Here is a 25,127-nt window from a genome sequence, read left to right as displayed (position 1 = left end):
ATATCCATGACCAAATTGTTAAATAACTTGTAAAATGAAAATAGAGTGGACAGACCAGATGATTTATATATATTTACATATATGTTCACAATTTATCACTGACTGAAAGGAAAATAGATTGTAGCATGAGATACAGTGAATAATTCCATATATATTTAAACTACATGTTTAGAAGGGGTCATGAAAGACCCACTAAACTAGAGGGTGGGAAACTGGGATTCATAGGCCAAATTCTGTTTTTCAAAACAAAACAGCATAGTTACACAGTCTTGCCCATCTGTTCACTTATCATCTATGGCTACTTTGGGCTACAAGAACAAAGTGGAGTAGTTTCAACAGACGGTTGGACCTCAGAGCCTAAAATATTTACCTTCTCAACTTTGGAGGAAAAATGGGCCTACCCGTGTACTGAACAATGGATTATGGTCAAGGCAATGTGTCTTTTATGCCTTATAAACATATACACCATTTTGAGTTTTCAAAACACATATGCTACTTTTATAAATTTAAACATTAAATTTTTTTTTTATGTTTATTTTTGAGAGAGAGAGACAGAATGCAAGCGGGGTAGGGGCAGAGAGAGAAGGAGAAACAGAATCTGAAGCAAGATCCAGGCTGAGCTGTCAGCACAGAGTCAGATGCTTAACTGACTGAGCCACTCAGTCACCCCTCAAATTTAAATATTTTAAGAACCAATGATAAAAAAAGATTATGAACTCTGGAAAAAGAAAACTGTGTGAATGTGACCTGTATATTTTTTTTAAAGTTTATTTATTTAAGTAATCTCTACCCCAATGTGGGATTCAAACTCATGACCCTGAGAGCAAGAGTCGCATGCTCTTCCCACTGAACCAGTCAGGTACTCCCAGAGCTTGTATCTTTTTTTTTTTTTTTAATTTCTAGGAGATAGAGAGAGAGACAGGATGAGCAGGGGAGGGTCAGAGAGAGAGGGAGTCACAGACTGAAACAGGCTCCAGGCTCCGAGCTGGCAGTCAGCACAGAGCCCGACGCGGGGCTCGAACCCACGAACCGCGAGATCATGACCTAAGCGAAAGTCGGACGCTTAACCGACTAAGCCACCCAGGCGCCCCTAGAGCTTGTATCTTTAAATCTCTCTTTGGGCTTTCCTATGGACAACAGACTGGAGCTCAACCTAAGAAGACCCTGTTGACAGAGCTGTCTCAGCACGGAAGATGACAAATCCCCAAAGGCTGGAAAGGGAGGAGACCTTCAAGGACTCACTGAAAGTCTGAGCTGCACACAGCAAAGTGCCATTATTATAAACGTCCAAGGCTGCGAGGAAACAAAGCTTCACCTGAGCACAACAGAATACAGAATGGAAGTGAGATCATTCCTCAAGGAAAACTCCATTCTGGCCACATGAGCATATACATGTGAGACTTAGAAGCCGAGCAAAAGAAAACAGCATCTCAGAACCAGGAGAAAACCTTGGGAGGGAGATCTCCGTATGAAAATGGTCTGCTGATAAGTTATCACTAGCAGACACCACCTAGTTAGAATTCATTTGATGTGCCTGTAAAGTGCATGCGTCTGTATGGATTAAAAACTTTTCTATCAGTTCCTCTCAACAGGGGCTTCTCCATCGAGACACTTCTGACATGCTGGGCCCTTGGGTTCCTCTGTTGCAGTGGGTGGTCCTGGGCTCTGTAAGACCTCCAGCAGCAGCTGGGTCCCCACACACATGGGGAGTCGGGAGAGCCCCTGAAGGGAGTCCAGATGCTGCCCACAGTCCCCACAGACTGAGAAGCACTGCTTTCAGTGCTGGGCTGGCAGGCTTGTGCTGCAAAATACTTAAATTTTGAAGGCCAAATGTTAGCATCTGCTGAAACCACCCAACCGCACCCTTTAGTGGAAAACTCCCCCAAAGTAATACACAAATAAATGAGCGTGGCTGCTCCAATAAAACTTTAGGTATGAATACTGAAATTTCAATTTATATGATCTGTCATGAATTCTTCTTCTTTTAAATCTTAAAACCTTTAAATTTAAAAACACAAAAGCCATCTTAGCTTGTAGGCTGTATAAAAACAAGCAGCAGACTCAGTTTGGCTTAGTCTTTAATTTCCTGACTCCTGATATAACCTGTCAAGCCCAGAGCCTGGTCTCCAAGGTCCCCGGTGATACAACCCCACCTCAGTCTGAGGAAAAGTGTGAGATCCTACAACACTGCTAAGGAGTTCACACCACTGGGGATTTTGCACATTATGTGACAGAGATGTGTGATTCCAAATAGCCACCCCCAGACTCTGACATCAAGGTGGTAGCCCAATCCAACTTCAATGGTGAGGAGAGTTGAAAATTAAAGTGCACATATGTAAAGTATACCCGTAAAACGATAACCACAATCAAGAAAATGACTATGTCCATCATCCCCCAAAGTTCCCCATGACCCTTGGTAACCCACACACCCCTACCTCGAGGCAGCCACTGATATGCTTTCCTACAGAAGAGTTTGTGTTTTCTACAATGGAACTGTGCATATATCCTTCTGTGTGAACGGTGCATATATCCTTCTGTGTGATACTTCTTTTATTCAATGTACTTATTTTGAGATTTATTCATCACTGTTGCTAAGTAGTATTCCATGGTATGGCTATATTACAATCTGTTTATCCACTAACACACTGAGAAACATTTGGATGTCTTCCACTTTCTGTCTAGTGCAAAGAAAGCTGCCATGAACATTCACACATAAGTATGTGTGTGGACATATGTTTTCATTTCTCTTGGGGAAATAAATGTCTAGCAGCAGAATGGCTGGGTAAAGGGGAGGTGCACATGTAACTTTTGAAAAAACTGCCAAACAGTTTTCAAAAATGTTTATGCTGTTTTACATTTCCAACAGCACTGAATGACAATTCTAGTTACTCTGCCTACTTGTCAATATTTGGTGTGGCTTATCTTTTTAATTTTAGCCATTCTGACAAATATGTACTGGTATCTGATTGTGCTTTTAACGTGCATCTCCCCAGTGACTAAGGATTTTGAGCATCTTCTCATGGACTTACTTGCCTTGTGTGTCTCTTCTTTGGTGAAGTGTGTTCAAAGCTTTGGGCTTTTAAAAATTGGGTTGTTTTTCTTTTCATGACAGAACTATAATACTTCTTTATTCTTGATACAAGTACTTTGTTGAATACATGTTTTGCAAATATTTTTTCCAGTATGTGGCATTTTCCACATTAACAGTATCTTTTCACATTAACAGTATCTTTTGAAGAGAAAAAGCTTTCCATTTTTATGAAGTCCAATTAAAAAATGTATTTCATACTTTCTATTGCTGTACTTAAGAAATCTTTGCGAAATCCAAGGTCACCAAAATTTTCTCCTATGTTTTTTCCTACAAGTTTATACTTTTTGCTCTTATATTTATGGTCAATTTTTTGTATGATACACAACTGTGCACCTCATGCTGACCAGGAAGGCTTGGTCTATTTCTGAATATTCTGTTCCACTGACTACTTATCTGTCTTCACACCAGTATAATACTATCTTTATTTTACGTCACCATCTTTGTAATAAGTATTGAAAACGAGGTAGTGCTAGTCCTCTAGATTTGTTCTTCTTTTTTCCAAAGTTGCTTTGGCTATTGTAGGGTAGGCTCTTTACACTGCCACAGAAATTTTAGAATCACCTTGCCATTAAAAAAAAAATAAAAAAGCCTGCTAGAATTTTGACTGGCTTTGTGACAAACTACAGATTACAGAATTGAGAATTTAAACCTGAGTCATCTGACCTCCATACACGGCACACATGCCCTATGAAGTTCTTCCATTTTCTGCAGCAGTACTTCATGGTTTTCAGGACTGCAATCTTGGACATCTTTTGTCAGAAGTATCTTTAGGTGGGGCACCTGGGTGGCTCAGTCGGTTGAGTGTCTGACTTCAGCTCAGGTCATGATCTCGCAGTTCATGGGTTCGTGCCCCACATCAGGTTCTGTGCTGACAGCTCAGAGCCTGGAGCCTGTTTCAGATTCTGTGCCTTCCTCTCTCTCTGCCCTTCCTCCATTCATGCTCAGTCTCAAAAATAAACTATTAAAAAAAAAAGAAGTATCTTTAGGTACTTCATATTTTTATGCTTTTATAAATGGTGTTATATTTTTAACTTTATTTTCTTTCTGCTGTTAACATGTAGAAATAATCTTGATTTCTGTATATTGAGCTCATATCCTGAAACCCTGCTAAACTCAGTCGTAGCCTTTTCTGTAGGCACCATGGGATTGTCTACATACATGAACAAGACATTTGTGAACAGTTTCTTTTACAGTCTGGATGCATTTTGTTTCTTGGTCTTACATTACTATACTGGCTAGAATATTCAATAAAATGTTGACTGAAAGTGGTGAGACCAGACATCTTTTCTTTTTCCTGATCTTAAGGGGTGAACACATAACCAAGCATGGTGGTAGCACTAACTTTCTGATACATGACAATGATCAGATTTAGGTTCATAGCAAGTTACAACTGACAAAAAACACTGACACACCATTATCACCAAGTCCAGAATTCACATTGGAGCCCACTCTTGGTGGTGTGTGTTCTATGGATTTAGACAAGTGTGTAATGATAGTATCCATCATTATCATATTATACAGAATATTCACAGTGCCCTAAACATCCTCTGTGCTCCATCGATTCATTCCCCGCACCCCCCACCCCTGCCTCGGCAATGGCACCAATCCATGGCAGCAACTGATCTTTTTACTGTCTCCACAATTTTGCCTTTTCCAGAATGTCACAGAGTTGGAATATTACAGTAGCCTTTTCAGACTGGCTTCTTTCATTTAGTGATGTGCATTTATTTCTTCCATGTCTTTTCATGGTCCAATGGTCCATTTCTTTTTAGTGGTGAATAATATTCCCTGGGGGGATGGACTACTGTTTATCCTTCTACCTACTGAAAGACATCTTGGTTGCTTCCAAGTTTGCTGTAAACATCTGTGTGCAGGATTTTGTGCAGACATATGTTTCCAACTCTCTTGATTGCTGGATCACATGGTAAGAGTGTGTTTCTGAGAAGCTGCCAAACGGTCTTCCAAAGCAGCCTTATCTATCTGTATCCCTCCAACCATGAATGTGAGTACCTGCTGCTCCACATCTTCACTGGCATTTGGTGTTGGTTTTGGCCATTCTAATAAATGTGTTGCGGTATCTCATTATTTTAACCTACAGTCTACTACTTTTAAAATCAGTATCTGAGACAGGAGAGCAGAAATTGTAGATGATGATTGTGGATTTATCTTCCTCCTAAAGTGCCACTTATTGCTTCACGCTATTTGGAAGCTGTTTTATTCAGTGTATAAACGTTTGAGATTGCTTTGTCTTCGTGAAGAGTAGATCTCTTAACCTTTATGTAATACATGCTTGGCAATATGCTTCTCTGTCTTATCCACTTTATTTTATATTAGTAAAGACACTCCATTTTTCTTTTGATTAGTGTTATTATGATAGAGATTTTCCCATCCTTTTAATCTTAACCCACCTGCATCTTTATATTTAGTATAAGTGTTACAAGCTACATATAGCTGAGTGGTGCTTTTTTTTTTTTAATCCAATCTGACATTCTCTGCTTTTTAATTGTGGTATTTATGTGTTTTATGTTTAAGAGGACTTATATAAATATGTTTTAGATTACTTTTTATTATTCCATTTGATCTCTTTTTTTGCCTTCTTAGTTTTATCTCTTTTTTTGCTCAGTACCTTAGGGCTTACAGCTTGCATCCATATTACAGTGTATCTTCAGGTGAGATGATTCCACCTCACATATAAGAACCTTACAACAGTGTATGTACCATCTCTTTGCTCCTTTATGCTGTTGTCATACATTTTATACATGTTATAAACCCCAAACATGGTATTATTACATTAACATCATCTTTATGGACCATTCTTCCTGCATTTTTGTGAACCTGCTAAGTATTCACCAGACTCCGAACCAGCATATGCTCTGGAACATGGTTACATTACTGCACATGGTTTGATCCTTCAGAGATGCTTACTGTCCAGTTTTATTTATTTATTTTATTTATTTATTTATGTTTTTTATTTATTTCTAGGAGAGAGAGAGAGAGAGAGAGACAGCATGAGCAGGGGAGGGTCAGAGAGAGAGGGAGTCACAGACTGAAACAGCCTCCAGGCTCCGAGCTGGCAGTCAGCACAGAGCCCGACACGGGGCCCAAACCCACAAACCGCGAGATCATGACCTAAGCGAAAGTCGGACACTTAACCGACTAAGCCACCCAGAAGCCCCATGTCCAGTTTTATTAAATGGAAGCAGAGCAGCCGTTAGCCTCAGGTGGACCGTTTCCCTTGCTGTGCCAATGTCCTTCTGACACTCTATCGGATGCCCTGTGAAGGGCAGACTTCCCACTTTGGCTGGTGGGCACATAAACTCTGGGCAACCTTTTTCAAGCTCCAGGGATTTTTCCTTTTCTCCTTTATGGTAGTTCTTCCTGCAGTGTCCAGAAGTTCACTCTTGCAAGCATGCTAATCAGGACTTAGCTGAAGACCTGAGGTCTCTGGAAGGATTTGCCACGACAGCTGTCCTCTCTCTATTCTGTCCTAAAAACTCTCACCCCTGGCATCCGGAGAGCCCCTCCCCCCAAGTCTATCTTTTCAACTTCGGGAAACCAGGACTCTGGCTGGGTCCCTGGGCTGTGTGGGTGAGCAGTCACAGGACCCACCCAGGACTTGCACTTCCCACCTTTAAGGGAGCAATGCCCCGTGCTGCTCCATGCCTAATGCTTGAAAATCAGGTGGGAGCTCTCTTACTCCATTTTGGCTAGAAGCAGAAGTCAGATTTGAGTTTTATCATAAAACTGCTCTAATGGCTGATGGGTTCTCTATGAAATGACCATGAACTAACTTCCAGCTTCTTCAGGAGTCACTCTGGTCACTAATTGTGCAACTGGAAGGGATGTTAGCAGTTCAGGGACGGCAGGCTCACAAAGAGGGCTCATGTTCTTGGCCTTCAGGTGATGTACACATGGCAGAATGTCAAACATAGGTCTGTGAGTGACATCTGCATGTAGCCAAAGCCCCGTGGTGGGAGCCCTGTTTGCTGCCACCTGTTTGCTACTGTAGAGGCCACTGTAGGTTTCTACTGACAGAAGTTGCAACAGTTGGCTGGACTGACACTGATCACCCCAGTTCCTATACACCTGGCGGTGAGGGTGTGGTGGGCACAGTGGCTTAAGGAAGGCCCACCTCACCCCCCAGTACACAGTTCTCCATTCAGTTGTCCTTGGGAATACCCACTACTTGCCCACAGGTTTTGAAGGTGACCTGTACTATAATAGCATCTGATGCCAACAGAATACTTCACTTCATGCAGAAAGGTTGAATCCAGTGCTTAGAGGGTCTCTTGTCTATTTCCCAAAGTCGCAACAAGATTGCCAGGTCAACAATCTATGGCCACTTTTGGTCCTATGAGCCTTCAAAATCCCTCCTTTGCAGCTTGGAATTTTAGTCTCTGTACATAACATCACCTTAATGGGTCACCCTTCCTGCCAGGGTGATGGTTTCTGAGGCTAACAATTTTGTTCTGACACAGGTGGCCAAGGCAGGCTGTGAGGAGTGGGGTAAATCCCATCATCAAGCAAGGCTGCTCCTTTACTAACAATCGTGGATCCCTGGCATTGTTGCGGGCTCTGACTCTCCTCCACACACCTGGCTCCATCTTGGGGTACTGACACTGAGGGGACCTGAGTGAAGAGCAAAGGGGAGAGCTGCTAGGCAGGGGTGAGGGTGGAGACACTGGCTTTAGAGCCATTGCTCAGACGGAAATGGGCGCCCCACAGACCTTCCCTATAGGACTAATCATGGGTCAAAGTGTGTGGCCGGGTGAATCTGTCAACTGGTCCCACACTCAATCACACCTTGTGGGTTTCTCTTTACTTTCTCTGCTATCTGACTTCACAGGGTCTGGATCAATGTGTGTGACCACAGGGCTACAACCACACTGAGTTCGTATCACCATGAGTACGAATATTCATGTCTCTAATATGTTTTTCAACGTCATTTCATGCAGGACCCTGTGCTGCCCTTGAGACTGCCTAATTAAGAGTTCTTTGTCCATCTTACGTCTTTACAACTGACGCTAGTTTCCTGTTACTCTTATAGGGTATAGTCATACCCCCTCATCCCAACAAAGAAAATCATAAAGCCAGAGGATAAGAGAACAAACAGAAGCACTGGGGGAAAGGGCCGTGGGTGGCACTGGCTAGAGGGTGACCTGGCACACAGATACAGTGACCATGGGTAACCTCTGAGGACCAACAACACAGTGGTCCAGAGAGGACTCAGCAAACCAGTCTGGAGGTCACGTCCAACCCACTGTTTTGTAAATGGACTTTTACTGGCACAGCCATTTGTGTACCACTGTTTCTTTTCACATGATAAGGGTCAAGTGGAATAGCCTGTGAAGCCTCAAATATTTAATACCTGGTTCTTTACACAAGAAATTTGCTCCTGCTTGGTCTAGAGGTAAAGATACTGAAAGTTCTTTGATTCTGATTGGGCAGGAACACAACCATATATCGCCCACAGATGACATGTGTCATTTCTCAAAGATGCTGCTGAGGCATACAAGCAATAATAGGCCAATTGTCAAAGATGAAAATTAGGTATCACTAAATCTGAAATTCTGCTTCCTTCTCATTCTAGAAATTAGATGGTAGAAAAGCCAGCATGAAGTCTGCAGGTTTACTTTGTCTCCTTCTGCTTATCGTTTGTCAAACTGACTTTGGACAAAATGAAGAGGCACCTAGAAAGCAGCGGAGGAAGATGTACTACAGAAGACCGAGGGGTAGCTCCTCGCCCGCCCGCAGGTCCGGTAGGCAGCTGGGGCTCCAGCAGACGACAGTCACACCCACAGCAACACGTCCCATGCTGAATCTGGACTACAGCACAGAGGAAAAGTTTGACTCCTTTTTAGGTTTTCTTGGAGTAGAATCAAGTTATAACGTGCTACCAGGTAAGAAACAGAACCTCCATGAGGATGATTTTCCAAAAAAATTTTTTTTCATATTATTATCTTTTGGTTTAATCTAACGATAAACTTTGAAATAATTTAAAATTTCATTTATAGATTATTATAATACAAAATTATTGGAAAAGAAAAAATAGTTATCCCACAACTATATTTATAAAACCACTTACTATTTTGGTTTATTAATTTCTAGTCTGTTTACTATGCCATCCATGTATTTTACATAGTTGTATTCAGAATACAGATAACATACATAAAAAGCTGTAAACTGCTTTTTCATTTATAGTGACAGATCATATAGGATATAGAAACAAATTACTCAGATGACTCTATGAACACAGGGCTGTTAACCAGGGCCTGAGTTAGGGGAGTACTATGGGGAGGGAGAGGGCAGATCGAATGCGAGAGCCCACCTGAGGGTGGGAGTTGGGGACAGGAGCTCATCCCACAAAGGAGAGGTATCAGAAGTGACACTGGGTCGGAAGGACAGCATCTCTCTTAACATTCAAATCAAAGCAGGCTGTCCTGATGGCCATCTTGGTTGACACACGTGTCCACATGTGCGTAACCTGTGCACTGGAAGTGGAGGCACTGAAGGCTGCGGCGCCGTGCATGGTACAAGGATGAACATGATGGCATGTAACACGGTGGCTCTCGAAGAAGGTGCAATGTCTCCCTGGGAACCAGTGTCAGAGGCACTGCGGAGGCATGCCATGTGGCTTGGCTGTCCCATCCACACACTGGCAAGTGTGGGGTGTGGGATCATCACTGGGGCTGCCCCTGCTCTGCTCTCTGGCACTGGACGAGCTGCGCTGCCACGTCTCTTCTGAAATTACGTACGGCCATCTCATTTGCTTTGGTCAAAGTAATGAGACACTTTTTGGCCTTTTTGGGATTTGCAAACTCCCGTTCTCTCTGCTTTGGTCATCAGGGCAGCCTGCTTGCAGATGAAGCCTGATGATTACTGTGGGTGGCCATCCAACGCAGAGGCCCTGGACACAGGGCATGGACTGGGAATCCCTGATACCTGGGGTGGTTGTTGCTATTGAATAACTTAGTCACCCCGACAGGCACAGTGTGGAGGCGCGGTTCAGAGTCAAGCTACCAGGCCGAGGTCATGCTCAAAGCCTGAATGAGAGGCTGAGGGAAAGCAGGCGGACGCCCCTCTGGGTTTACATATCTGGATCTAGGTACCCCATGCATGATTGCACAGGAGCTTACAGCATTTCTGCTTCTCTTCCAGGAAAGAAGGGGCACTGTCTGGTAAATGGGATGACCATGTACAACAAAGCTGTATGGTCTCCTGAGCCGTGCACTACCTGCCTCTGCTCAAATGGAAAGGTGCTATGTGATGAAACTGTGTGCCCCCCTCTGACGTGCCCCCATACCGTCACACCTGAAGGAGAGTGCTGCCCAGTCTGCGTGGATACTGGTATAAGTATTTAGCCAAAACAAAATATCACATGTGATGGAGTCTTCAACTTCCATTTGTTTTTATTTTGTCACTGCCTTAAGTTTTAAATTAAATTATGGTAAACTAGTTATCAAGGTACTGAAGATACTGGCACAGTGATGCCAAACATAGATGGTATTTGGGAAAATGCATGGTAGGAGATGGAAATAAAAGATCTAGGCTTTATAGTCCCAGCTCTGTCAGAATGAGTAAACTCGGACCAGACCACACTGTGTACAGAGAAGCAGTTCAGAGAAGCTTCAGAGAAGCAGTGACAGAGCTGACACAGCCCACAGTTCCCACGTTACACACAGGGTGTCCCTCAATCCGACTCAAGGTGGGTACGTTCAGACCACCACAAAGACGAAGGACTCTTGATGAACAGAGGAGAGGCAGTTCACATCTGGAGAGAATAGAGCCCAATGACTCTGGCCTGTTTTCCTTCACTAATCTGGGGACATGCAGGAGTGTGGCCCTGAAGCAGTGACCACATCTCGGGGCACACGTGTGTGCAAGAAGGCCATGCCATGTGGCCTGGTGCATGTCTGTCGTCCCCTACACTCACGAGGCTCATGCCTGAGTGATAGACGACTGTTGAGAGGGAGGCCTAGGTCCCCAGGAAGAGCCTAGCCAGTGCCTGATGAAATCAACAAATGCAATAAATAATTTGATGGGAAAAAATAGAGACAGATTTTCTCTGGTCTATAGTCGAGGTAGATGGACAGTCACAGGGTGGTTGTCTAGAGAGGCTGCCTACCAGGAAAAACTTTAGAAAACTTAGGAACTGCATTTTTGTTTATACTATCCAATATTTTACTAAGGTATTATGCCTTTAACAAAATGTTACCAGATATATAGGCAAGATTGAGAAACTATTATTTTTCAAAGGACTTGGAATAATCTTGAAATGCTGTGGTTATTTTGGAAAAATAAACTTGGATATACAGGAAGGATTTTAAATGTTTCAATATGATAGCTTTAGTTTCCTTTCCCTAATGTTTTCCTGTTTTCCTTTTCAATGTTCTGCCAGAGATGTGAAAAACTAACTCACTGACTTTATAATATACACTGGGCCGAAATCTCAAGTAATTCCTTCCAATAGTTATATATTCTGAGTTCCTTTTCTGGGTGATTTATGTCTAGATGACTCAGTAAATGTGCATGCACTGGAGCTCACTTTTCCCTGAGGTCCGGTGACTGTCAGGCCGTCCCTACTTTCTGCTAAATGTGAATGCAGGTGAGCATGTGCCACTGACATTGTGCCCCCGTCATCACGGAACAGTGGGGAGTACCCTTGCGCACACCTACAACAGCGTCATCTGACTCCAGGAGGCCTTCCAGAAGGTCAAGCAGTAAAAGTCAGACTAGAGAGTCTGGGACAAACTCTAGGGACAAAGTCTAGAGACAAAAAGGAAAACTCTGTAATTTTCAATTTCAGAAGATGCTTTTGGCCATCGGGCTAAAAGAAAATCAGACAAAAATAAGAATAAATCTACAAACAAAAGCCAGTTTCACTACCACAAGCAAGTAAAATACACGTTTCACTTTTATGTCTGGCGGTACAGATGCTTATACTGTTAACAAGTCCAATTAACTGAACCGTATCTATTATAAAGGTCACACTTCATCACGTTGCAACTTCACATAGGACTGCTTATCACTGTGCATCATGTGACATTATTCCCTCTTCATTACCAAGTAGCATGGCATTTTAGTAAAAATAAACATTAAGGCCACAGGCAAAACAAAAAGTGCCTAAAACAAATCTTAGAAGTAAAATTTCAAAATGTATCTTATCTGTAAATCACACTCAAGTACCTGGAGGGAATAATATTTACTAACCTCATCTTCACTATGATTTTTCCTTTTGCTAATGTTATAACCTGCCCCTGCTGGGTCCCCACGGTTGGTAGCCTCTCTCTGGCCACTCAGTGGTACAGCTCTAAGTGATACAAGTGAATTTTCTGGTGATTCTTCAGAACAAAAAGAATCGACCAACTTACCTCGTAAGCAACTGCCACTTCATCGGGTGGAAACGGATCCAGTGTTGCAAAAAGAGGAAATTCAATTTGAGGAGGATGAAGAGGAAATTAACGAAGATAAAGATAAGGAACAGAAGAAACAGACCCCTGGCCCCAGAGAGCAGGGGAGACCCCTCACTGAGGGGTGGAGCAGAGAAGGGGGAGAGCAGAGACCCCTCGAGGAGGGGAGGCAGGCCCATCAACGAGGACATCCAGGAAGGGAGGAAGAGGAGGAGGAGGAGGAGGGGGAAGATGGGGAGGAGGAGGAAGATGAGGAGGAGGAGGAGCACGATGACATCATCAGAGGAGACGTGTTCAGGATGCCCTCGAGACCCCAGGGCTCCCCCACTCCCAGACGCAGGCCGCCTCTACCCAGCGGGTGCTCTCTGTCCTATAGGACCGTCAGCTGCATGAGCGCGGGCCTCACGCAGATGCCACCGCTGACGGCACCGGAGATAACAAGCCTGGAGCTCGCTGGTAAGAGACGTGGACGAGCTTTGTTCTGTCCTTGCCCTGTTAAGAGTCCTATTTTAATTTCATGATATAAATTGATCCCAAACACTTTTCGATCATAGAAATAAACTTTGCAGAAGCAACAGCATAGTTAGGTGTAAGCACATTTCTCCAAATCAAAACACGATTTCCCCTGGACTCTTTCCTTCAAGTCGGCTGTACTGAGGTGTGGTAACTTATGGGGACGCGTGCAGCTGTTTAACTGTCCCCACATTCAGGGTGCAGAAAACTCCCATCCCCGCCCCACACTTGCTTGTGCCCGGGTCTCTGCTGAGGTGACCTGCTTCAGGGCTTGGGTGTCCACAGCCATCACCCAAGTGGGGTCATATGGCATACAGTCTTCCCAGCCGGGCCTCGTTCACGTGGCGCCCGGACGCTGCCCCTCAGGGGCTGGTGGGGTGCACAGGGACCACAGGTGCCAGTGTGGGGCGGCCGCACAGACAGTTCCGCAAACATCCACACACAGAGGCCCATGTGGACCCGGTTTGCTTCTCGTTAACACTGAGTGACAGAGTAAACTTACATTTGACGTTACAGGAACCTGCCCGTGGTTCCCAAAGCTGGCCACGGCCTTGCTGCCAGAGATGCCCTGCATCCCCCACCGGCCTCTCCCTCAGGTTAGCCACTCAGGGGGCCTGGAGGGGTCCCATCCTCTGCCCTGTTATTACGGGGCCGCCAGAAGGGTCCTGAGCACAGGAAGAGCAGGACCAGGTGTGTGTCCGTCCGCTCTGAACACAAAGGGTGAGGGAATCTGAATGGGGTTTCAGGTGTGCCTCAGGGGAAACCACAGAAATAAACTACCAGGGAAATAACAAGTGAACGTGTAATCGTACATACATTCAACAGACGACATCAGACACCGTGGTTCAGGACGGCCAGTCTGTGAAGGGACACCATCCTGAATGGCCCCTGGGGAACCCCTCAGGCCCAGCAGTGTCCCCCCTGCTCAGGGCTAGCACGTCAGGTGCGCTCTGCTGTAAGAAAACCCAATCCTTGCAAGTCTGGAGTCATGAAAAATCAATGACCTGTGCTCAGTCATACTATCTTGGTTTTACAAGAAGGTCACCATATGGGTTTTATAATACTCCCTATTTCTGGGAAGCTCATTTTCTAAGTTTAAAATAATTGATTATTGCACTTAACTGTCAAAACAAAATCCCATAAAATTAAAGCATCTAGAATAAACTTCTATAGATTGCGGCCAATTAATTGTAACATTAGTTCTGGAGGCCATCTGAGCTCCTCATTTAGAGAAGGAAATTTCAGAAAGGTAAGTGACGCGTCAGAATTTCATGAATAACAAACAGTCTCGGATTTCTGGCCCAGGGTCTAGGACATGTCAATGGGAAAGTGTCCTTGCCTTCTCCGGGTAGAGCTCTCTTGCTATCTATGCATGTGCACAAGTACACATTTGTGTATGTGCACACGTATGTGTGCACATGTGAGCCTAAGTTACAGCTGCTGTGTTTTCTAGGCAATGCCATCACCTCCATTCCCGATGAAGCATTTAATGGACTGCCGAATTTGGAAAGGCTCGACCTGAGCAAAAATAGTATCACCTCCCCGGGCATAGGGCCCAAAGCATTCAAGGTATGTATACAAGCTCTGCCTGCTGAGTGATGACCCCCTTGGGCAGCCCTGTACTGGCAGCAGGGAAGGGGGAGACTGAAGTGTTTTCACTGTAGCTCTTTCCTAGGAAAGTCTCTTCCCTGATGTCTGTAAACCATTCAAGTTTTATCCTGATCGCCGTCTGTAGGTTTCCATGCTTCACCCTTAGAGCACCACCAATAGCAAAACGACTAAACTAGTACTCTGAACTTATGGAGCAGCCTCTCCCCAAGCAGCTGAAAGTATGCTGGAATATGGTCTTTTGGTACCTGAGGTCTTTCTGGAAATAAAGCAGAGCTTATCTGGAAACTATTTACATTTTCAGGCCAGAAAGACAGAGCTTTGTGATTTTGTGCCAAGGGCAAGACCTGATGAAAGCATGAGCAGGACAGGGTTCTGGAGACGCAATGGGTTCAGATGAAAGTTAGCCCAGGGCAATGGGGGAAAGATAAGGGAGACAGGACAGGGAACAGCACAGAAGAAACTTTTGGAAGACTTGCCATGTGACTAAAATATTTCCTAAAACGGGACAAAAGGACAGAGGACCAAGAAGTGTCAGAGAAGCAAAGGTGGAAACAAGAAAGAAGGGGTCTGTGTGTTAACAAATACACACGTGTGCGCTGTAAGAAGCCCAACAAAACACTGCATCCCACGAGGTCAAATTGTAACCCCCTTATGACTCTTTGTGCAAATCACTGGGTGCATGTGTGCTTAGTTCCTGGCTCCCACGCAGTTTCTGGGCTGGTTCAGGAAAGGGCTCCAGGCACCCGTGGCCACAGTCAAGTCACAAACCTGGAGTCCTGCCGTGTGACAGCTGTCCTGCTGCATCAGCTGGGACTCACGCATCTCCTATGTTTGATCAGAAAGACAGACACAGAGGAGAGCATCTCTTTTGCTTGTTTGGGGGTCCTCTGTCCCTTTCCCAAACTGCTAAAATTTGAGTGCTGCTGAGCTAAGTCACTGGAGAGGCGTCAGCGCTCTGCAAGCACACACCCCAAACAGGGGCACATGGCTTCCTAAAAGGGCTGTGTGGGCACCATGACGGGGGCACCATGATGGAACAGCTTGCAGTATTCGTAGACACTCTGAAGAAGGTCCATAATACTTGGTGCTATTTTATGACTGTTTCCACTTAGTATAACTAGAAAATTGAGGTGTGCAGATACACTGTAAGGACTCAAACTGCTATCGTTTTTTCCCCCTAATGTTTATTATTTTTGAGAAAGAGAGACAGACAGAGCCTGAGTGGGGAAGGGGGAAGAGAGAGAGGGAGACAGAATCCAAAGCAGGCTCCAGGCTCTGAGCTGTCAGCACACAGCCCAACAGGGGGCTCAAACCCATGAGCTGTGAGATCATGACAAGCGCCGAAGTCAGATGCTTAGCCGACTGAGCCACCCAGGCGCCTCTCAAACTGTTGTCTTAACTGCTAGCATCTATGACAGATTCAGAGCACCACGTCTACTGCTGAGAAGGTGGAAACCTAAGATCTAGCAAAATGTGACCGGTCCAGTGGTGACAGGGACTTTCTCTTGCTCACTAAAGCCACAACAGGAAAATGGGTGGGTGGGATACAAAATCAGACCCAGTCTGTTGACAATGCTTCCCGGAGGCGCAAGTGAGGGCAGGCGGGTCCGTGAGGCTAAGCAGGGCTGTGCGCTGGCCACTCAAGGACACGTGTGACTGCACATCCATACCAGATGAAAAGGTAACTTGAGATTCACTTTTTAAGCTTCTGAAGAAGTTACTACGCCTGAATATGGATGGGAACAATCTGGTAGAGATTCCTCCCTTACCATCTGCATTAGAAGAACTTAAGATCAACGACAACAGTCTTCAGGCTATCAGTGAAGAGAGCTTATCTGGTATGTAACGTCTGGTTAATGTGTGTCCTTACAGCCTTCCTTCTGTGGTCCTGTGGAAACTTTATTTGCAATATTGCCAAAGGGGCTGGTGAGTTTTTTAGGCCACTTTACCATTTAACTTGATAAAATGTATTAACTCCTTGTATGGTTGATTCTGGACCAAACTGAACAACTGAAGATATCACACTGTGAGCTTGGCATAAAAGAGGTAACACCACGCAAGCGGTTCACAAATGCTGGCTGGTGTCTCTGCTGAGGCCAAGTGCTGCATCCAGACAAAGGTGTCTAATGCTTCCTTGCAGCCTCCCAACAGTCCAGCACAGCTTGTGAGGTACGGCGCTCACCACTTCCTATTTATGTGATTTGAACTATTTTAATGTTAACGTTGGTAACCCAAGCCTAAAAAGACTTAAACAATTTCATTATTTCTTTTTACTCCTAAAAAACTTCATGAGGAACAAAGCCCTTCTGGTGATGGGAAAAAAACTAGTAATCCCAAGAAATGCCAAGTCTGAAAATTACAGAGTTCTGGAAATATTCTATTTCCAGATGGACTACTGAGTACACATGAAAGGCATCAATACACACAAATTGTGATGGGCTCTGTCATATGGAAAAGACATCAGAAAGTGCAACTTCTAACCGCTAGGTGAAACAGAGGCTGAAGGAACACTTAGTTTGGGACAGTAAACTGATGGGGGTCTGTGAACTGCATGTGAGATCACCTTTCTAGCTCCATTTTCAAGACGACATGTTACAAGGCAGAAGCCCCTATTGGGAAGCTGTGCTCACACATTCCTGGCAGTGGCCTTTCCACATGCTCGCTCCCTCACACACACTCTCCCGAGTGCAGGCACCGATGGAGGCCTCGGCCATGAGTAAGGTCTCAGGTCACGGTGCCCAGAGAGCCTCTACATTCTGTGCTGAGCCCACTGCCGTGGACTGTCAGCCAGCTGGCAGTAAGCAGGGTGTCCCTGAGCGCAGGCCAGATGCTGCTCTTCCCGCAGGGAGGGAAGCCCCTGGCTTGACCATCAGTGGCCTGCTACTCTCCACGCACTCTTGTAGCAGGTCTTCACTCACGACCCTTCACGGTACAGACAGTTCCAGAGAAGTGGACAGGAGGGGTGGTGCAGGGAGAGAAACAGCACGTGCAAAGGTGCATTGAAACAAAAGGGACCGGGTGCGTCCGGGAGAGCAAGGGGCCCCCTAGCGATGCTTGCGGGTGGCCACCACTCCGCATTCCCCTGTGTCCCTGACCTGCCAGGTTGCTCCCCACCCCACAACAGGAAGGACTTACTACCAACTTCCTGCTTACACACCTTCTTTGTACTACATCTCACCTACAGGAAGCTGCTCTAGGTCCATCCTGTCTCCTATCACATACGATACACACAAAAACGAGAGGGTAACCACAAACTCATGTATAATGTCATGAATTTTCACTGGGTATTATGTTTCTCTCTCTCGTGAGGTCACATACCAGCCACTGGTCTGCTTTTGTTATCTGTTTTTCACAGGAAAACTTCCATCACATCCCCAAACCTCAACTATGTTCTAGATAAATAAGCTGGATTCTCAGTATCTCTAGTTTCAGAAATTAGAACATGAGGAAATAGAACCACTTATCAGTTTACTGGCTGGGTCTCTTACTTCCTCTCAGCCCTTCAACTGATGCTACAAAGGACTCACAGACCAGTGTCCTGTCATGCCGTCCCTGCCCAGAGGCTCCTCGCTGCCTGGTGCACAAGGGGCCTGGGCCCCCAAGCCTGTGAGCACAACCACTCAGTTCGAACCTGCCCGTGTTCACCTGGCTGCCTCAGCCTCCCACTTTTACCTGTGTTGTCCTGTCCCCGGGAGCCCAGCCCCACCACTCGTGCGGTCTGCGGCCCTGACGCTGCCCCTGGCTCTTGCTTGGACAAAGTCTTACTTCTCTAACATGCCTAAGAGCAGGAACGGAGTCGTACAGAGCACTCAGTGTGTTGCCCGTGACTTGAGTTGAATATGAAAAGAGCCCTCTTCTGGAGATCTTGGCTACCAAACAATCTCCGAAGTCACACCCTGAATGTCTGACTCAGATGCCTCTGGGTATCATCACTGCGGAGCCATCCACTCTCCTTCAGGATTCCAGTTGATGTGGATCATGCCACTCCCGAGGCCAATGGAAATGATGAAGGGAAACGTGTTTGTATAAAGGCCTTTCTTGGTAGCTCAGTCTGAATGCGTGGAGAATTCTTGATCATTCTCCTTTCCAAACATGCATTTGGCTGCACTCTCTGCCAGGAAGTGAACAACCGTGACGAGAATTCACTGCCGTAGCTCCCTTGGTCAGAGGCTGACATTTGCCAGGCAGAGCACTCCCCCATCCCCCGTCCATCCCTAATTATGGCCGTTTCATCACCAATGCTTTCATGACCTCCACAACCTTCTACTGCTCACTTGGCCTCACTGCCTCTGTGGGACGCCCCCTTGACAGACCCGCCTCTCCAGTGGATTGCACACCCAGCATGCAGTCTGGCTGAGCTGGGGATATGAGGTGCGCTTGGGAAAAGGCTCTGCATAAGGGGATGCCAAGGAAGTGACATCTGCCCTCCAAATAAACTGAACATTTCACATTTTGAAAGATACAGAAGCTGCATGTTTTTTAAGTTTTCCTAATATTCTGACAATTATATTTTATTTTTTATAGACCTAAATCAACTGGTCACCTTAGAACTGGAAGGAAACCATCTCAGTGAATCCAACGTCAACCCTTTGGCTTTTAAATCTTTGAAGAGCTTATCCTACCTGCGTCTGGGAAGAAATAAATTCAGAATTATACCACAGGGACTTCCTGCTTCTATTGAGGTACCACTGTCTTTCTTCCAATGTTTTACATTTTAAATACAGTCTACCTGAATAAACAAAGGCATTATTTTAAAACTTTATTGTGCTGCACATTAAACCCCGTTTTGGTGCTATATACAGAATTTACTATAATTTGAACATTGCTGTTTCCTCAAGCAATACAAAATTATAATTATTAATAGAGAAAACTGGCCTTCCTTGCTCTTAGAGGGAGAACGGGGAAGATGGACTGAGAACGTAAAGTAAACAGAAACTACAACTTGCAAGACAGCATCCCAGTTCCACCCAGCGCCCGCCAGTGCCCAGCACTGCTTTCCCACCCCATGTGCAGGCCAGGGCCTCACAGCCAAGTACACACCCTACTTCCGGCATGGACAGCAGAGGTCTGGCGGACCTCCCCCACACCCCTCAGCTGTGGGCCCACTGCCCACAGAGCCACTGGCCCGGGTCAGCCACGGCTGCTGCAGGGCCACCCTTGTTTACCCTTCTACTGGCACATTAAGAGAGAAGTTTAGAATTTATCAAAATTGTAAAGATTGAGGTTTCAACACTGGGCTTTATGTCAGAAGGACATACAGGCCCCTTACACTATCTAAGACATCCTCAGTCAGGTTCTTTGAGGGTGGGGTCAGTAATTTATAATTTTTTAAATTAAGATTTTAATACATGATGCACACAAGTAAAACATGCGCAACTGGAATAATATGGGGGAGCACAGGGTCTCCAAATGTGCCTGAATGTCCTTCCCAGGTTCTGCTTCCAGAGGTGCCCTCTCACTAGCAGGGGAGGTGACATCCGTGCAGGCGTGTCGCTCTAACCCTTCCAGGGCCCTGCTTCCCAGACACAAGAATCTAGGGTGTGGATGAGTGTGCTCTCACTGGGGTACATTTAGGTTGGAATTTACACTTTAAAAGGCTCATGACTGATTCTAATATGCAACCAAATTTGGGAACCACTGATGTGGTTTATCCCTAAATATGTATGAAGCTAAAAGCAAAAAGCTAAAGATTGCTTTACCCCTTTCTTTTTTAAACTTTTTTTTTTGAAGTTTATTTTTATTTATTTTGAGAGAGAAATAGAGAGCGAGTGGAGGAGGGGCAGAGAGAGTGGGAAAGGGAGAATCCCAAGCAGGCCATGTGCTATCAGCATACAACCCAATGTAGGGCTTGAACCCATGAACGGTGAGACTATGACCTGAACTGAAACCAAGAGTTGGACGCTTAACCAACTGAGCCACCCAGGCGCCCCTGCTTTGCCCATTTCTAATAAGTAAGAAAACTATAGGAAAAGAGGAGGAAATTAGTACAACAGGAATAGACAGTTACACTGAAGATGTATACCAACGTCTGCTTCTAATTTCCAACAAGATTCTTGAGTGAAAAACTCCCTCTAAGGCCAAGGAACTTAACTTGAAGGCAGTTGGCTGTTGAAAACAACAGCTCTAGCAAACTACCCTGATATTAAATCAAGATTCTTGATTAACTTTTCGTTAAGTTAATCTTAATACAAGTCAATCTAAAAACCTGACAGGGAGCATGCACTTGTGGGAAGTGGCCTGCCCCGAAGCCGGGACCTGGCAGGGATGTGTCCCTTTTGCACAAGGAGTGGGACCATGTGCCTCTTCATCTCTCCAGCGTGGAGCGTTTCCACTACTGAAGGGGGAATGATCATTTCTACCTATTTTCTAGGGTTTTAAAGCCCAAATGAGACAATTTACATTAACAGGTTTTGTAAATTAGAGAGTTTTATACAATTATGGTATGCTGTATTTTGCAAATTATCATGGTTAAAAACTTATGACCATGAAAGATGACACATTTTATTTCACTAATTAGTTAGAAAAGGACAACTTACAATAAATATAGCAAACTCACTTGGAAAAGCTGTAGACTCTTCAGACAGCACTAAAGAGAGCAGTCTACAACACCATCTTCATCCCTGTGAAACTGAATATATGCGCCAACCAACACCCAACCACAAAAAAAATGTCTGTTCTCTGAATTATAGGAATTATACCTGGAGAATAACCAAATTGAAGAAATAACCGAGATTTGTTTCAATCACACCAGGAAGATCAATGTCATTGTGCTACGATTTAATAAAATTGAAGAAAACAGGATTGCTCCTTTAGCCTGGATAAATCAAGAGTGAGTATCCACTGCTGTCTGACTGTCTTAGACAGTTTCTTCCCTCTGCCATTACTGCACAGGGTATGAACAAGTGACACCCTTTCACAGTGAACCCCCCCCAAACCTGCCTATCTGCCTGGAGCCCATACCATGTGTGGTACAGCTGGTGTTGAGGTGACCATGGTCACTGTTACTTGGACATCCTGCCACACGCCCAAGTGCGGAGTGACCCAAGGTCCATCTCGCAGGTGGTCAGGAAGTTGAAGCGAGGCCAGACCTGCCCCTTGTGAGAAAGAAAGATGCCCCCTTCCCCCTGAGGGACCTCACGGTCTCACGCCTCCAAACCATTTCTCTGTCTCAAGTCTTATACAACAGGTGGAAGGATGTGTGGCCTGAGAAGACAGGCAGCAAGCAGGGTCCATGGCTGGTGTGAGGGTCTTGCCTGTCAGGAGGGGCAGGACAGCCCTTGAGGACAGGGTGAGGGGGAGCCAGGTGGGGCCATGTGGGGGGGCATGAGGGACCTGCGTGGCACAGTGGATACAGGCATCTTTCAGGGGCAGGACAGAGGCATGAGACAGCCTCGGGGCCAGCTGAGCCCAGCAGGACGTGGTGGCGGCAGGGTGACTCAGAAGCCACAGGGGAAGCTTCTGAAACTACCAGGCAGCCCCCTTTTCTAGACCCTCGTCATCATAAGCCCTAGGTGCCAGGCTGTCAGATCAGGTGTGGAGCAGAGGCGGTTTCAGGGATAGGCAGCTGGACATTTGACCCCAGAGACAGTGGCTCACTACCGCCCCAGGAATGAGCTTTTCTTCCTGAACCTGGTGCTGCTTGCACTGGAATTGGAACAGCTGAGTAGTGACCGGGTAGGAGCGGGAGCCTCGAGGCCCCTCTCACACAGAAGTCACTACTGCACACCCAGCAGTGGCAGGAAAACGGCTGAGCACCGTCCCTGCGCCACGCTCCGTCCTGCTCACCCTTCTTTGCTGCAGAAATCTCGAGTCCATTGACCTGTCCTACAACAAGCTCTACCACGTCCCCTCCTACTTGCCCAAGTCACTGTTGCACCTCGTGCTCCTTGGGAACCAGATCGAGCGCATCCCTGGCTACGTGTTTGGCCACATGGATCCAGGCCTGGAGTACCTGTACCTGTCGTTCAACAGACTCTCTGATGAAGGCGTGGACCGAGTCTCCTTCTACGGGGCATACCATTCTCTGCGAGAGCTGTTTCTGGATCACAATGACTTAAAATCTATACCACCTGGGGTACAAGAAATGAAAGCACTTCATTTTCTGAGGCTGAACAACAACAAGATACGGTAAATTTTGGCTTTTTCAAGTATCGATTTAAATTGCTGTGGTTGACAGAGTATATGAGTAAACAACCATGACGTGATGTCTGGGATTTACTTCTAAGGGGAAAGAAAGGACAAGAGGTCACACTTAACAAGACAGGCAGATATTCGTTATTACTGACGAAGGGGGTGACAGGCACTCAAGGATTCATCATAGCTTTTTTCTACTTCTGTATGTTTGCAAACTTTCATGGTAAAAACCTTTAGAACAGAATATTATTACCTAATACTGAGAACTTAAGAGGTGGTTTGAAGAGAGGCTTTGAGATGGGAGATTACGGTGCTTCTCTTACCCCATATAATTTAAAAAATTCTAATCTGTAGAGCATAATACCTGAATATATGCTAAAATTAAAACTGATTCTATCTAGATATTTCCTGAGGGAAAAATTCTGAATAAAATTATTGAGTCTCAACATCTCTCACTTCTGGGGACACAATTTCCTATCTGCCTAAAAAGCAGGAAGGTCTCAAGGATTCATCTGCAATTGTGTGGTAGTGTGGTCAGAGGCCAACCCTTGAGATGGGGTCTTGTCCCTGAGGATACTACCCCTTCCCCCTTTCTCTGTCTCTAAAATTCCAAACACAAACTCCCAAAAACAAAAGAGGGAAAGAGTCAAAGGTATATAACAGCACTGGGGAAAGAGGCAGGAGTGGGGAAGGCTATATAAGATTCAGTTAAAAACTGTTTGGCCAGAGCACTTCATAGGCTGTGCTCTGTGCTTTCTATTTACATCAGAATGCACACGTCTGGGGGCGCCTGGGTGGCTTAGTCGGTTAAGCGTCCGACTTTCGCTTAGGTCATGATCTCGCGGTTCGTGGGTTCGAGCCCTGGGTCAGGCTCTGTGCTGCCTGGCAGCTCAGAGCCTGGAGCCTATTTCGGAGTCTGTGTCTCCCTCTCTCTCTGACCCTCCCCTGCTCACGCTGTCTCTCTCTCTTAGAAATAAAAAAAAAATTAAAAAAAAAGGAATGCACATGTCTGCCCCACTTCCGGTGGGATTTGGGTGGTCACAGCCTGATAACTTGATTAATACCTTTCTCCTCCACCTCTGAACCAATGGGTTTCATTCACGGACAACTGTTGCTGAACCTCTTATTTCCCTAAGGCAACAAACTGGGGAGCCCCATGTTTGTTATTCTTCCCAGATTTGTTAGCTGGAACTGGTTACCAACCAGGGCCACTCTGTTACGGGGGGTGGGTGGGTAAGATGAATGCTCTGTCCAATCAGAGCAAGAGGCTGGCTAAAAATTACTAATCATGTGAGCTGGCAGATGTTACCTAAACTTAACGTGGAGATCATTCTGCAGGATCTACAAATGCCAAATTGTCATACACCTTAAACTATCATGTCACTTGTTAATTCTACCTTTATGAAACTGGAAAAAAAAGATATATATGTATTAAATATGAATGGAAAGGACTATAAAATATATTAAAATGTTAACAGCAGCTGTCTCAGGAAAAAAAAGAAGTCAGTGCCTAAGTGTTTGCGTTTTATAGTTTTTGGCTTTCTCTCTTCCTCTGGAGAAACAATGTGAACTCATGGTTTTATATATTCAGAATGCTTTCATCAACTATAATTATTGTTCTTAAACTCCACTCCTTGGCCAGAGGTACCGCTCGGAGCTGGCTCCGTGTCCCTGGAGAGGCCTCTCCTGAGGTGGGCAGCGCTCCCATCCCCTGCTGTGCACCGGTGACAGCCTTCTCCCAGAGATGCCCAAGCCCCCCTCCATGGGAGCAGCATCCACACGCCCCAGGCTGGGGACCAGGCACCATCTTTTCTAAAGTGTCGTTACTGGTTCAAGGCTTGACGTGAACTGCCAGGAAATAGGTATTTTATAAAGAAAAAGAACAGAAGTTCATACTCGTGTTCCCAATTCAAATTTAACCACAGAGAGTATTGTTTTTGTTTTATTTTTTATTTTATTTTATTTTTAATGTTTTATTTATTTCTAGGAGAGAGAGACAGCGTGAGCAGGGGAGGGTCAGAGAGAGAGGGAGTCACAGACTGAAACAGGCTCCAGGCTCCGAGCTGGCAGTCAGCACAGAACCCGACGCGGGGCTCGAACCCACAAACTGCAAGATCATGACCTAAGCAAAAGTCGGAAAGTCGGACGCTTAACCGACTACGCCACCCAGGCGCCCCTGTTTTTGTTTTAAATTTGTTCATCTTATACTGGGAATCTAGGTTCTCAACAATATTAACTAAGTCATTATCTTACAACATACAAACAATAGTTTCAAAGTGAGAACACCATTATTACAAGAACAAAACAAAAGTACTGACTTAAGTATACAGTGTTTTGGGAGCTCTATTTGTCTTTAGAATATGTTCCAC

At 45.3% G+C, this 25,127-nt stretch overlaps 2 protein-coding genes across 3 annotated transcripts in view; one reads left to right on the top strand and one right to left on the bottom strand.

Annotated features, from left to right (window-relative positions):
* The window catches only part of LOC120219629 (centromere protein P), a 235,405-nt gene that overhangs the window by 48,389 nt on the left and 161,889 nt on the right, over window positions 1-25,127 (bottom strand). The gene's annotated exons all lie outside the window — the stretch shown is intronic.
* The window catches only part of ECM2 (extracellular matrix protein 2), a 34,752-nt gene that overhangs the window by 5,141 nt on the left and 4,484 nt on the right, over window positions 1-25,127 (top strand). The window contains exons 2-9 of the mRNA XM_039216459.1: window positions 8,682-8,991; window positions 10,250-10,438; window positions 12,439-12,957; window positions 14,468-14,583; window positions 16,331-16,463; window positions 19,150-19,307; window positions 21,315-21,454; window positions 22,426-22,752. Of these exons, the coding sequence (XP_039072390.1) occupies window positions 8,706-8,991; window positions 10,250-10,438; window positions 12,439-12,957; window positions 14,468-14,583; window positions 16,331-16,463; window positions 19,150-19,307; window positions 21,315-21,454; window positions 22,426-22,752 (1,868 nt within the window). The 5' untranslated portion in view covers window positions 8,682-8,705. The remainder of the gene's footprint in view (window positions 1-8,681; window positions 8,992-10,249; window positions 10,439-12,438; window positions 12,958-14,467; window positions 14,584-16,330; window positions 16,464-19,149; window positions 19,308-21,314; window positions 21,455-22,425; window positions 22,753-25,127) is intronic.

Source organism: Hyaena hyaena, unplaced genomic scaffold (assembly GCF_003009895.1).
Source record: "Hyaena hyaena isolate Hyena2069 unplaced genomic scaffold, ASM300989v1 scaffold_634, whole genome shotgun sequence".
Lineage (NCBI taxonomy): Eukaryota > Metazoa > Chordata > Mammalia > Carnivora > Hyaenidae > Hyaena > Hyaena hyaena.
Note: the sequence above shows the minus strand (reverse complement) of the source record. Positions and strands in the feature narration are given on the sequence as shown.